The sequence below is a fragment of the Oculina patagonica genome, chromosome 3 (assembly GCF_052425735.1).
Source record: "Oculina patagonica isolate OP01 chromosome 3, crgOcupat, whole genome shotgun sequence".
NCBI classification, from domain to species: Eukaryota; Metazoa; Cnidaria; class Anthozoa; order Scleractinia; family Oculinidae; genus Oculina; species Oculina patagonica.
In genome coordinates, this window is record NC_135760.1 from 1,923,303 (window position 1) to 1,937,228 (window position 13,926).

At 38.7% G+C, this 13,926-nt stretch overlaps 2 protein-coding genes across 2 annotated transcripts in view; one reads left to right on the forward strand and one right to left on the reverse strand.

Annotated features, from left to right (window-relative positions):
- LOC144646061 (glutathione hydrolase 1 proenzyme-like) overlaps positions 1-12,571 on the reverse strand; it is a 33,856-nt gene extending 21,285 nt beyond the window's left edge. Inside the window, exons 1-3 of the mRNA XM_078505584.1 lie at positions 12,454-12,571; positions 8,731-9,116; positions 8,005-8,200 (exon numbers count right to left, since the gene is read on the reverse strand). Of these exons, the coding sequence (XP_078361710.1) occupies positions 8,005-8,200; positions 8,731-9,116; positions 12,454-12,479 (608 nt within the window). The 5' untranslated portion in view covers positions 12,480-12,571. The remainder of the gene's footprint in view (positions 1-8,004; positions 8,201-8,730; positions 9,117-12,453) is intronic.
- LOC144646068 (E3 ubiquitin-protein ligase TRIM71-like) overlaps positions 1-13,926 on the forward strand; it is a 65,045-nt gene that overhangs the window by 32,014 nt on the left and 19,105 nt on the right. The gene's annotated exons all lie outside the window — the stretch shown is intronic.

A 13,926-nucleotide genomic window follows, 5' to 3' on the forward strand; every position in this document is an offset into this window, starting at 1 on the left:
TCATTGTACACAATACTGTAAATTAAAAGCATTATTTTCCTTCAATGTCTGCATGTATAATTTAGCTTTTTAGACGATCGAAGCAATATAGGGAATATCATTTTTAAGTAAAAAGAAACATAAACATAAAAAGTCTGCAAAAGTTCCTTCCTGTAATAAAAAATATATTTTTAATACCAGCCTCGCGATTCACAATATTTCACGCAAACAGTAAAGTTATAGTTTTGGTAGAAGTTTATGAAGCGACTAGCGTCAGGTTAAGGAAGTAGTGTGTGAATCTAAGTTCAATATAATACAAGAAAGTACAACTTTGGGGTTCACAGACAATGGGTAAGTTTATTAGCGACTTTACCTTCGAATTCTGCATTTCAGTCGTCGCAAACGATTTCGCATTAGTCCTGGGATTAACGGCTTTCTTTCCAAGTTGGTAATAAGAGGAGAAGCGCCAGGTCTCATTTGAAGTTTCTAGGGCTGGAACACGGACCAAAGTGCAAGATTCTGCTGGAAGCTTTCTGAGAAAAACATGTCGGATGATATTGTATTTGCTGAGCAAAGCCAGCGTGCATTTGGCATACACATCCTCTCTTTTTCGTCAATCTCAACCATTCCTTGCATCGCTCCTCATCTTTAAGAAGATATTTCGAATGGTCATCCGGCTTTATCGGGATTTTAAATGCCAAAAGGTGCAGAAGACCTGGTAGAGACAAACTTGGAACAGCACTTTGCTGCATCTTTGCGCGTCGAAGCTCGCCACATGTGACGTCACAAAATCCATTTCCGACAATTTTCCGAAGCTTTTCCGAACCGTTCCGTTTGTGAAGCGAAGATAAAGGGCTGTCTTTAACATCGAATATCTCAGCGACGTTTTAACCAAATCGTTTAAAACTTTAGATTATGATTATTCACAGTATTTCCTTTCATTTAAAGTCAAAATGAGTCTTAAATAAAATTTCATCAAATTTCGTTGCATTTGACCTTTAAGAGGGCGTCTCGTTTATTTCCGACCATCGATTTTGGTTCAAGAATTCGAATTGTCTCATTTGCTGGGATTTTAAAGCCTTTACCTAGTTAATTAATAAAATGGGTTTCATTTGATTAAAAATTCTACTTTATGTTTTTTAGGATCTATCGAAGTTTGGTTCGATCCAGAGCAATTACCCGCCTTCCGAAACGATTAAAATAGCACATATTGCAATTGCTCTCAAAAAATAAATATTCGCTTAAAAGATCCAGTTCTTTTTGTAAACTGTATAATCATCATTGTAGATTATTTAGCAATGTTTCAATTATGATTCATTCTTGTTTCTTCATAGGACAAAACAAGATTTCCGACCCGCCTAATCCAGCTTTGAACGAAACAAGGAAATAGCCCAACTTTGAAGGCAAATTTTGAAAATGTGGCACCTGCTTGAGACTACTTAATTGCATGAACAGAATCTATAAATGACCCTTTCTTGAAAACAAGAATAAAATTTGTCAGCACTTCAAGTCTACAAAGCTGACAACCGCTTAAAATTCAGGAAATTTTCAAAATTTATAGGTAACGAACATCTTCGTCGTGACAAATTCTTCTGATAAATTCGCATACCATAACCCCTTAAGCTCTCTTACCTGGCTTTAGAATGTCTGTTCCAGCCTTTACAGTCATCTCTGAATTCTAGGTATCCTCAGAATTAATAGCTTTTTCCTCCAGCTGTAGGTTTGTACACGTTCCCGGCGAACCAGATACATCTTAGTAGCGTGACTGTCACATCGATCGCAACATATGTATAAAAGAAGCGTGGAAGTTCTTTGCATCGCTGACCGTAGTTTTGCTCATAGCCGCTTTTGATCGGGCATATTCCTCTTAAAACGTTTGCAGGGACATGTTAAAGATTAGTGTTACCACGCATATAAGTAGTAAACGGTGAGCCGAGATCGATAAATGCTGCGGCCATCTTGTGTTTACAACTGGTGTAATCGTTCCCAGTCCCCTACGAGCTTTACATTTCAGTGAGCCTGACACTTTTGAAGGGGACAGTAAGTAAAATATCTAAGATCCGTTAGCAGGATTCATAATAAAACAGTTTATAGCAGCCAGCCGGCCAGCCAGATCATAATAAAAGGAAGGCAAGAAAACTAAGGGAAGAGATGGAAAGAGTCTGAAAAGAAAACTGATTTTTTTTTTAAACAAAAACAAGAGTTATATTTCTATAATAAAAATTTGGTTTGTATCTGATCTTAAAATAGGTTTAAAAAAGTTGGCAAAAACGTATAGAGCTGAATTTTCGGTACTCTCTGTTACCTTCATCAGAGTTAAAATTGGTTCAGTTTTTGCATAATAAGTTTTTATACGCTGCCGGTCTCTAGGGATGTTCCCAATGTTAATTTAACTTGTGGGAAATGCACATGCTCATTCACACAGTTAATGTCCTGGATACAATGTAGCGCTTCTAGGAAAAGGCGTTGTTGCCTATTGTTGACATTTCTTTCTAAAATTTCAACATAATGTGGATGAATGTCATGGTCTGTTGTTTCCGCGTGAAATCTTATTGCGCTTTCGTTATTAGATATCTTGTGCCAGGCTTGTGCTCTGCGCCGCGCGAATTCCATGATCTTTTGCTCTCTCCCACATAGGCAAAATCACATGTTTTGTATTTGACTTTGTACACAAATTCCCTTGATCTGATTTGTGGCGGGGCGGTCTTTTGGTTTCTTAAAGATACTGCCCAGTGTTTTAACAGGCTTGAAAGTGGTTCTTATGTTTTCTCTGCCAAGCACACGTCGAACTAGGCTCTTACCGAAAGTGCTAGAATTTTTTTTGGCATTATTTGGCTTCGCAAGCATTTTTTTTTTACATTTTATCCCAAAAAGCACTGCTAGCATTATTTTGGATTTTCGACTGACTATTGGTCTAATCTTGTGTTAAAAAGCACAATCTGACTTTATTTATGGCGTCCAAAGATGCATTAGCCCTCATTTTAGTCAAAGGAGCCGTGGAGGCCTGGGGAATAGGTTTGATACGTCAGTGGTTGCCTTCTAGAAAACCCAGTCCATCACATTCGTTCTAAGATGACGCCATCCACGTTGTCTTCGAGGAACAATGGAAGTCAGCCAGCCAAGGCAGAGATAGCTCGAGAGCGTACTCTGACATCAAACATTGATCGTTACATTTTATTGTTGACAAATGTAACTGAAAATCTGAAAAATTTAATATTCTATGTTTAAAAAAAATCGGAAAAAAGTGAGCATTTTTATGTTACCCACGAGCACTTTTTTTTTAAAAAAAAATAAGCATTATTTTAGCAATTTTTTGGCAAAAAAAATTGCTAAACGAGCACTTTCGGTACAAGCCTACGTCGAACTCTTTCGGAAACACCCTTTATGTTAGGGATTGAAGCGTAACCCCCTTGGACTCTCTCGATTTTCCTGGTTTTCTGGCTGTATAATTTCTTGAACCTCCTTATGGTGGATTTCCACTGACGCGTTATTTTTACGTGCGTAAAAAAATTAGAGACAATGTATGAACGGCTTGCGTACACGTTTACGCAGGCCGTTCATACATTGTCTCTAATTTTTTTCACGCACGTAAAAATTTACGCGTCAGTGGAAATCCACCCTTAGGCACGCATTAAAATCGTCAACGTAGCGGCGCCACCAGCTGTTGTTAAGTACGAAGGCCTTAGCCTCTGCACCAGTAAAACCGCGCTGGTGGCGCCGCTACGTTGACGACTCTAATGCGTGACTAAAGAGGAAAGCATCAGAGTTTTTCACAGCCATCTGAATTCCATTAACCCTCATATCCAATTCACGATAGAAATGCCAACTACAGGCGCGGAAGGCCAAATCATAGCTTTCCTTGATACTATAACACGGTATCTGCGAGTGGTCAAGTGGAAGTGGGCGTGTACAGGAAACCCACGCACACAAACAAATATCTCGCCTTCGAGTCACATAGTCCCGCGCAAAGCAAACGAGCTGTAGTAAAGACACTAATGGATCGTGCCAGATATCTTCCCTCGACCTCTGAGCGGAAACAGAGCAAAAAACAACAAGTAATCGGTGACCTTAAAGTCAACAGATACGCCCAAAGTTTCATCGTTGCCTTGTTTCGGCTCAAGAAACCATACAGCCAAAAACCAAGAAAGTCAAGAGAGTCCAAAGGTAAAAGCTTCAATCCCTTACATCATGAGGGTGTTTCCGAGAGAGTTCGACGTGTGCTTAGCAAAGAAAACATAAGAACCACTTTCAAGCCTGTTAAAACACTGGGCAGTATCTTTAAGAAACCAAAAGACCGCCCCGCCACAAATCAGATCAAGGGAATTGTGTACAAAGTCAAATGCAAAACATGTGATTTTGCCTATGTGGGAGAGAGCAAAAGATCATGGAATTTGCGCGGCACAGAGCACAAGCCTGGCACAAGATCTAATAACGAAAGCGCAATAAGATTTCACGCGGAAACAACAGACCATGACATTCATCCACATTATGTTGAAATTTTAGAAAGAAATGTCAACAATAGGCAACAACGCCTTTTCCTAGAAGCGCTACATTGTATCCAGGACATTAACTGTGTGAATGAGCATGTGCATTTCCCACAAGTTAAATTAACATTGGGAACATCCCTAGAGACCGGCAGCGTATAAAAACTTATTATGCAAAAACTGAACCAATTTTAACTCTGATGAAGGTAACAGAGAGTACCGAAAATTCAGCTCTATACGTTTTTACCAACTATTTTAAACCTATTTTAAGATCAGATACAAACCAAATTTTTATTATAGAAATATAACTCTTGTTTTTGTTTAAAAAAAAAATCAGTTTTCTTTTCAGACTCTTTCCATCTCTTCCCTTAGTTTTCTTGCCTTCCTTTATTATGATCTGGCTGGCCGGCTGGCTGCTATAAACTGTTTTATTATGAATCCTGCTAACGGATCTTAGATATTTCACTTACTGTCCCCTTCAAAAGTGCCAGGCTCACTGAAATGTAAAGCTCGTAGGGGACTGGGAACGAATACACCAGTTGTAAACACAAGATGGCCGCAGCATTTATCGATCTCGGCTCACCGTTTACTACTTATATGCGTGGTAACACTAATCTTTAACATGTCCCTGCAAACGTTTTAAGAGGAATATGCCCGATCAAAAGCGGCTATGAGCAAAACTACGGTCAGCGATGCAAAGAACTTCCACGCTTCTTTTATACATATGTTGCGATCGATGTGACAGTCACGCTACTAAGATGTATCTGGTTCGCCGGGAACGTGTACAAACCTACAGCTGGAGGAAAAAGCTATTAATTCTGAGGATACCTAGAATTCAGAGATGACTGTAAAAGCTGAAACAGACATTCTAGAGCCAGGTAAGAGAGCTTAAAGTGTATATGACATGAAAAATATTTTCTGCTTATTTGAAAGGCCTTTCGAAATACAGAAGAATGGCGTTTTTCTTTTCGAAATATCTTTTTTCGTTTCAGAGATATTGACGTTTTTGTATTATGCAAATTAGATCAGTGATGACGTCACAAGATTTGACTCTAAAAACGGTAAAATACTGAATAAACAATATCTCTAAAACTATTGAAGCAGTGCTCTTGAAACTTGGCACCACAAATGTGCATCACAAAAGGAACAAAATGACACCCTAAGTATTGTTGCCATAGCAACTCTTTCAGCTCCAGTCTCTCTCTGTCAAAAAGACAAATATCCCCATATCCGACCTCTAAAGTGAGACAAAGGGTCCTGCTTAGAACAGACATAGTTCCCATATTGCCTTAATTCCCACCGTTGGTTTGGCTGCGCTAGATGGTTTTGGTTTAAGACAAAAACTGGGAATTTCAGTTTTTATTGAGACAGCACCAGCGGCAAAACTGTTGTCATGGCAACAGCCCTAAGAGTAACATTTTGTTTCTTTTGTGATGCACATTTGTGGTGCCAAGTTCCAAGAACACTGCTTTAATAGTTTTAGAGATATTGTTTATTCAGTATTTTACCATTTTTAGAGTCAAATCTTGTGACGTCATCACTGATCTAATTTGCATAATACAAAAACGTCAATATCTCTGAAACGAAAAAAGATATTTCGAAAAGAAAAACGCCATTCTTCTGTATTTCGAAAGGCCTTTCAAATTAGCAGAAAATATTTTTCATGTCATATACACTTTAAAGGGTTATAGTATGCGAATTTATCAGAAGAATTTGTCTCGACGAAGATGTTCGTTACCTATAAATTTTGAAAATTTCCTGAATTTTAAGCGGTTGTCAGCTTTGTAGACTTGAAGTGCTGACAAATTTTATTCTTGTTTTCAAGAAAGGGTCATTTATAGATTCTGTTCATGCAATTAAGTAGTCTCAAGCAGGTGCCACATTTTCAAAATTTGCCTTCAAAGTTGGGCTATTTCCTTGTTTCGTTCAAAGCTGGATTAGGCGGGTCGGAAATCTTGTTTTGTCCTATGAAGAAACAAGAATGAATCATAATTGAAACATTGCTAAATAAACTACAATGATGATTATATAGTTTGCAAAAAGAACTGGATCTTTTAAGCGAATATTTATTTTTTGAGAGCAATTGCAATATGTGCTATTTTAACCGTTTCGGAAGGCGGGTAATTGCTCTGGATCGGACCAAACTTCGATAGATCCTAAAAAACATAAAGTAGAATTTTTAATCAAATGAAACCCATTTTATTAATTAACTAGGTAAAGGCTTTAAAATCCCAGCAAATGAGACAATTCGAATTCTTGAACCAAAATCGATGGTCGGAAATAAACGAGACGCCCTCTTAAATGTGGTTTTATTGTTGTTGTGAAGCACTTTGGCTTTCAATCCGGCTTTCAAATCAGTCTCAAATTTGAGACTGATGAAGGGGTTTTCCCGAAACGTCTCTCTGTTTCTCAAAAACTATTTGCCACTATTAAGCACTTTTTGAACACTGAAAAGGCATTCCGGCTTGTTTCATTTGTTTTGTTTGTTTCCATCAGAAAATATTAAATTCGCGTCAGATGCCTTATATGCAGCGAAAAGTTAAAATAAAGCATCAACAACCTTACATTTATGGTCAAGGAGTAAAATTTAAATTAGAAGTAATTTTGATGGATCGTGGAGTTTCATTCTTTTCTGTGGCACGTTTGGTGAGTCAAGGTAGCACTAAATCTATAAAGCGCCTCTCGAATCTCGTGAATATCGTGTTTCAATCCGAGCCTGTTTGTTCTTGCTTTCGTATGGCTTGCTTGTATCTCGTTTGTATTAACTTCAACAGTTTGTTGTCAGATTTTAAGGGCTACGTCATGTACAACGTATCTTGAAAAAAACTTAGCATTTTTTTTCAAGACCGTCATTCGTAATCAGTCTTAATCTTCGTCAGTCGACACGATCCTTGTTTATTTTCGCGTTTTTTTAACTCCTTTGTTGCTACAGTCGAAGCTCTCGTAAGCGGACACCCTCTGGACGCGAAAACAGTGTCTGTAACTGGAGCTGGCCGCTTACGAGAATGGTTCTCGTTAGCGGCCACTAGAGGTGTAAGGGATAAATGGCCGCCTAAGGGAGCTTGCCCAGCTAATAATAACCGGACGGACGTGGATGACGAAAAAACAAACACTGAAATATGGTACTGTAATTACTGTAAAATCATTGTGACGAACGGTGATGTGAAGTTCATTGATAAAAATAAGATAAAGAGGTTGTAAATAGGATTTGGGGGGGGGGGGGGTTGTCCGCTTACGGGAGCTTAAAAACAAAGAAAAAGGCCAAATCGTAATCTCTGAAAGTGTCCGCGCCCGCTTACGGGAATGTCCGCTTACGAGAATGTAAAAATACAGTGTTTGTATGGGAGTTAAAACGGGGTTTGCAACAAGGCGGTCGTAAGTAGAGCTGTCCGCTTACGAGAGTGTCCGTTCAGAGAGCTTCGACTGTATTTTTATGTTAGCAAACTATTATTTTGAGGTTTCCATCAAATTGAAAGTAATTAAATGACTTAAAATATTATGACATTGCTCCTTTAAGTTTGTACATACCGTAAAAACTAACCTCAATCCTGGATCATTTCTGATGTACTTCTCCATTTCTTTCGTGAGGACGTCAGCCACAGCCTGAGTTATTTCAAATCCGTTTCTGGCCAAATCGATGGCAGGTTGAACAAGCCGTTTCCATGGCAACCAACCGTGTCGTTTCCAGGCTTCGTACTGACCGCGCACCTCACCGGGGACCGCAATGGACAGACCACCTTAGAATGTAGGTCATTATGTTGTTATTTGCTGTAATCAGCTGGGGTGTTTGGTAATTTAAAGAATCATACATTCAATGTTTGGACATGGTAATATATGAAAATGCATGCGTTTAGTCGTACAACTAAATTGACATATGATACTTTTTAAACGTGTCCAAAGCAGTGTTATTCGGTCTTGTCGTGTGCCTTTTTCCGACAACCTTTCTCGAATAAGCTGTATATGCTGAGAAGCTGGTCGGGTGTGTTAGCTCTTGTGACAAATAGAAGTTATCACACACAAAAAGAACTGCTCCTGAAGACGAGTCGTCACATAAGGGGCGGGAGGGGGGGGGGAGATGGTCCCCAGTCTCCCACAAGACATTGTGCACGCGATCAAAATGGCGCCCTACTCCAGTTTGCCAAGAAAATGGAGGATTTATATCCGAGACATTTCAATCTGTCAAGATTAGTGGTCAGACCAGTCGGCCATCCTGCGACCAGAGAGAATTTAATTACCCTTATGGTCCTTATGATATTCAATTCAATACCTATTTTGGCTTTGCTCTCGTTGCCTTTGAACATATCTCTGTGTGCTTGTGCTGGGGCGGTTTCTCTGAAGTCAATGACACTGGCTTCCTGAAGACTTCGATTGTACACCAGCATAACTCCACCACCTCCTATCCCAGACGAATGCATACTTATAACACCCAAGCAGAACATGGCGGCGATGGCAGCATCCACGGCCGACCCGTTGGCGTTAAGGGTGTCCTTGCCAATTTCGGAGCACTGTGGTGTATCCGTGGCAACGGCTTCTCTTTTGTAAGGTCCACCAGATGATTGATCAGAGTCTTTTGTCAGAAAATAATAGAGGAGTCCAGCGGTTACCCCCAAAACCACAAGCACCAAAACTACTACAGCAATAATGATAATCAGTCTGAAAAAAGAAACATTAGGCTGGTTTTACTATGGAGATTTTAAGCAGTGCTCAGCTATTGTACGTCCTCTTCCAGCAATATATTCTTTGCCATCCAGGGAATGCGATCTTAACGAACGGCAACACATTCCAGGCATTAAGTTTGTTGGGGAACAGCGCGAAAATCGGCAAGCGAAAAATAAGGAGGGAGGGGTGTGGACCTTTGCCATTTTTCTTTACGCTAATCCCGTTTTTTGCACTGCTTCCAAACAAACCAAACGCCTATAACAGGCTAAACGAACGGGAAGCGAGCGAGATGCCACACCCAAAATTCACTGATGCCCACTTTTGATCGATTTTTTAAGAATTAAAGTTTACCAGGAAAGAAAAATAACAGAGGTAGTAAGAGGACAGAGAAAAGGTTAAATCTGGTGGGAATACTCTCTGGAATAACGTTTAAACCATAATATTGGTGATAAAACTACATTTACATTCAGGAGAAAAGGCCATCGCTGGGTTGAAGCTTGACGTCACAGCGGCCATGCTGGTGGACAAGAACAAAGCGTTTCCCTTTGTTGGGAACCGAACTCTTTTATCGTGCAAATTCCGCAAAAACATTTTTTTATTAAATAATAAAACTTCAAAGTAAAAGCTGTTAAAATTGATGCTAAACGTTTTCGATCTGTTCGATCATCATCACTGATGATGGTTGCAAGCCAAGAATAATAACCATCTAAAATTGTCAAAAATATAAGGTTGCTCTGAACCCCTTTTTGCTTTTTAACTTTGCAAAATGTTGGACCTTTAGAATATGTTGACAACAACTTGATTATAATAAGAAGTGAGGTCGGCAAGTAAAAAGCTAAAATTAAAGGTGTTAAAACAAGTTATATTGTTGCTATGGTAACTTATTATGTCATGAAGATGACCATAAATATTCACTAAGGATGAGGCATTCGTTCGATCTCGTTGTTATATCATCAACTGATAAAGGAAGGTAGCTCTATGCTGAAATGTGAAGTGGAGTGTTACCTCGGGTCAATAAAATTATTGTTGAAATGGACCGTGACCTACAGTAATATCAATATGCAAAACATGATTGATAGAGTTCATCGCGAAGCCACGACAAAATTTTTAACAAAGTCTGCAGAGTATATTAAAGTAAAGCTCTTTTTAAGAAAGAAATACTTGCAGCTATGTGGATTACATGCAATATTAACTCAATTTTAAAATAAAATGTCATCAGGTAAACGCCTTAACGGGCGCTTATTAGTGCAGAATGCACTATTGTGATGGTTTGGTGGGTTGACGTTTGCTAAACCCCAAAACCACTAAACCACTAAACCACTAAACCACTAAACCACTAAGCCACTAAACCGCTAACGCGGTGTAAACTTTTAATCACCAATTAATTAATTAATATCAATTAATTAATTATTTCTGTAAAGGGGGGAGGGGATGGAGAGCACCTGACCGTGTGCCCTTGGTAAATCGGGGAGTCCATTACGATACTTACAATTGAAGAACTCAAGGTATATATTTGTTTCAGAAAGCACTATGCTCTCCTTGTGGTACAATTCTTTCTGGAAAAAAATACTTTGTGCTAAACGCATGCGCAGATCAGTCTTCATCACGAACATTGCGTTTTTCTTCTGCAGAAGGATTCGTGTAGACTCCGTGGCCCCAAGTTAAAACCACAAATTAATTGAATTAGACAGTAAGGCGTCATAGCAGATCATGTGAAATAATTCTTGATATGGCAATGCTGTTTTCTTAGAAAAGGTGATCTAGCATCTCATAATTAATTGATAACCTGATAACATCTGTGTTATAATCAATGTCGCCTTCTTTGCAGAAAATAAATCACGTTACCATATCATCATGTTACATCCGTTTTCGACAAAAACAAAAGTATGTTACATGTTTTTGACAAAAACAAAAGTATCTCGTTTGCTGTTTCAATAACAAACTGAAATTCAAGCTATCGAAAATTAAAATAACAGTGACGTGTTTAGAAATTTTGTATTAAAGCCTAACGTGGTGTGCTTTTCAATGCGGTTGAATTCCTGTAGAATCCGTGGCGTTAATTTAATTAGACTTAAAAGGCATCACAGCGGTCTGCGAGAAAAAAACAACAATATCATGTTACATCCGTCACTTCCTTTCCTTTTATTTGTTCTCCATCGGTTGAACTAACCTCCGTTTTATTTTGTAAAACCTCTGCCGCTTTAGTGTTTGAACATGCTTTCGTGACGGTTCCGACATTTCTTGAAAGAAATCTTCACACTACGTGCTTCTCGGCTTCATGCTTGAGTGAGCGTGTGACGTGTTCACAGCGCTTTCGTAAATCGTAATTAGGTATGCAAAAACTTGCACCGGGATTTTCGGCGTGAACACCTGATAACCAGGAAACAAATATCCTAGCTGTACTGCGTTTTAAAAACCCTTTCGAAAAAGATGTTTTTTGATTAGATTTGTTCTTTAGTTTTGAGAATCGTCTTTCGTGCAGTTTAAACCGTAACTTAATTAAATTAAACAAATGTCATCGATGTCGCCGTAAAACAAACAAAAAACAAGAGTTTCATGTTACGGCATTTTCAAGGAAAACAAAAGTATTTTGTTACAAACGAACAAAAGTGTCGTGTTACGTTTGCAAAGATTAACGTAAGGAACACCTAGGAAAGAATACAAGTAGCCTGTGAACAGTTTTTCCGAAAGTAAAGTAAAGCAAATAAACACGAACATATATAAAACATCATACTTTCAATTGTTCCATATTGCATTCTGCACTTACCAAATCATCGAGATTTTTTTAATAAACTTGTGCATCTGACTGAAGATAGCAAAACACCGTGTAACCTCATTAAAACTGACTGCAGATTAAACAGGGACACAGAACGAAAATTGAAATTACCTTAAACTAACTCCAAATATACTGAGAATTATAGGGTCTTGTCGCTTTTAAACACGGTACGTTTCTTAGAATTCAACAGAGTCTGTTTGTCTCTTCTACTGTAAGCATAAGACTCGAACTAAACAAGTCGAACCAAACCAATCTACCGTAAAATGCTAATGGCCACCAGCGGATCCGAACATTTTGCAGCATAATTTTCGATTTGAATATTGTTATGTTCTTCCATCAGTCTAAGATCAACCCTGAATCTTAGCAAGCTTTGCATTTGATCACAAGAATCATGGTCTATAGCGTGAGATCTAATCATGTGTAACGCACTACTGTAAACGATGACAATCTTTGATCGGTTTATAATTCCTGATTATCAGCTCCATATCATTTGAGGTATTGTAAAAGGTGAGCATATTTAAATGAGTGAGAGGGAGAGAACAACACAGCACTTACCGTTTCTTGCTTGTGATGGCTGCCATATTTCTGCACCAGTTGAAACTGTTAAGAAATTGAGCTCGACTTTGAGCGACGCTAAGCTTAGCCCGTTTCCCGGAAACTTGGTTAAAATAGAGTCCCGAGCCCCCTCCCCTAGGGATATTTGCTATGTCGGTTGCTATGTTGGTTCTCTTCAGTTAATAAACCGGTCAATCTGTGATGTACAAGCTATAAGTGATTGTTATGGCAAACGCCATGTTCTTGGCCCGTTTACCGGTGAAATTATCTAGAGAAATTTGTAACTCTTTGAATTTTAATTCTTGATTTAAAACACTCCTTGCTGGTCCACACATGTTTTGCTACATGTTTCCATGTTTGATCTCTCTTTGGTTTGTGATATGTACTGAAGAGCAAGACACACATGAGAGTTACCGGTTGTGGCACAACTTGCAAAAAAACCGCTCGGGCTCGCCTGGCTCGCTGGCTCGCCAGTCTCGCCTCGCTATTTTTTGCAAGTTGTGTCCACAACCGGTAACTCTCATGTGTGTGGGGGTCGCAATGCCAAAACTCTCATGTGTGTGGGGCCCGCAAGGCCAGCCCTTTTGTGTGAAAGGAGGAAAATGTGAGTGGCTTTCACATTCCTAACTTCCTGAAGCAGATTCGCCGGACCCGACAGTGTACCAATCGTTGTATGGCGCCATTGTATTAAATTACAACCAACCTTTAATTGCTGTGCCAGAAACAATTCCTATTGAACAAATGCTCTTATTGAGTAAACGAAGATGGGAAGAGGGAGAACTGGAGAAATTAACTTGAATGTAAAGAAAAACTTGAAAAGATCTCGTGGAAAAGCGTTTACAACCTACAAAAAAACTAAAGAAAATGAAAAACAAATAACAATCTTTTTAACAGACGAGGTGATTGAAAAATTAAAAAAATTAGACAGCAGTGTTGTCGCAAACGTTTTAACAAGCTAAACAAGACTTGCACGCTCCGGTGAGTGCATAAATTATTGCAGCAACACAGAAAGTCACAACAATGACTTTGATTGCGTGGGTGTATTGCTGTCAAGAAACGGAAAACCCCCTTGACGTAATCTAATTGTTTTTTTTAGGAGTTTTTAGAGGACAGAGCTCAGTTATAGAAATGCCGTCATGGGTGCATTTTTAGAATATAAACCGATAAATAGAAATGGCGTCAGGGATGTATTTTTTAAGCAAACACCATAACCAAATTTTGGAACCTAAAAGCCAAAAAAATAATATTTTATAAGATAGATCATATTAAATTGAACTGTTTTAACAACCAGACAATTGAAAAATAAATCCTGCGTAAAAATTATTTTTGCTTATACAGCACATTCCAAATCGCACAATAGAAAGGACATTCCAAATCGCACCACACATTCCTGTTCGCTTGTGATTTTTTTTTTCACGAAAAAAAATTTTTTTTAAAAACGCTGAAAATCAATGGCGAATCGGCATGTTTGGC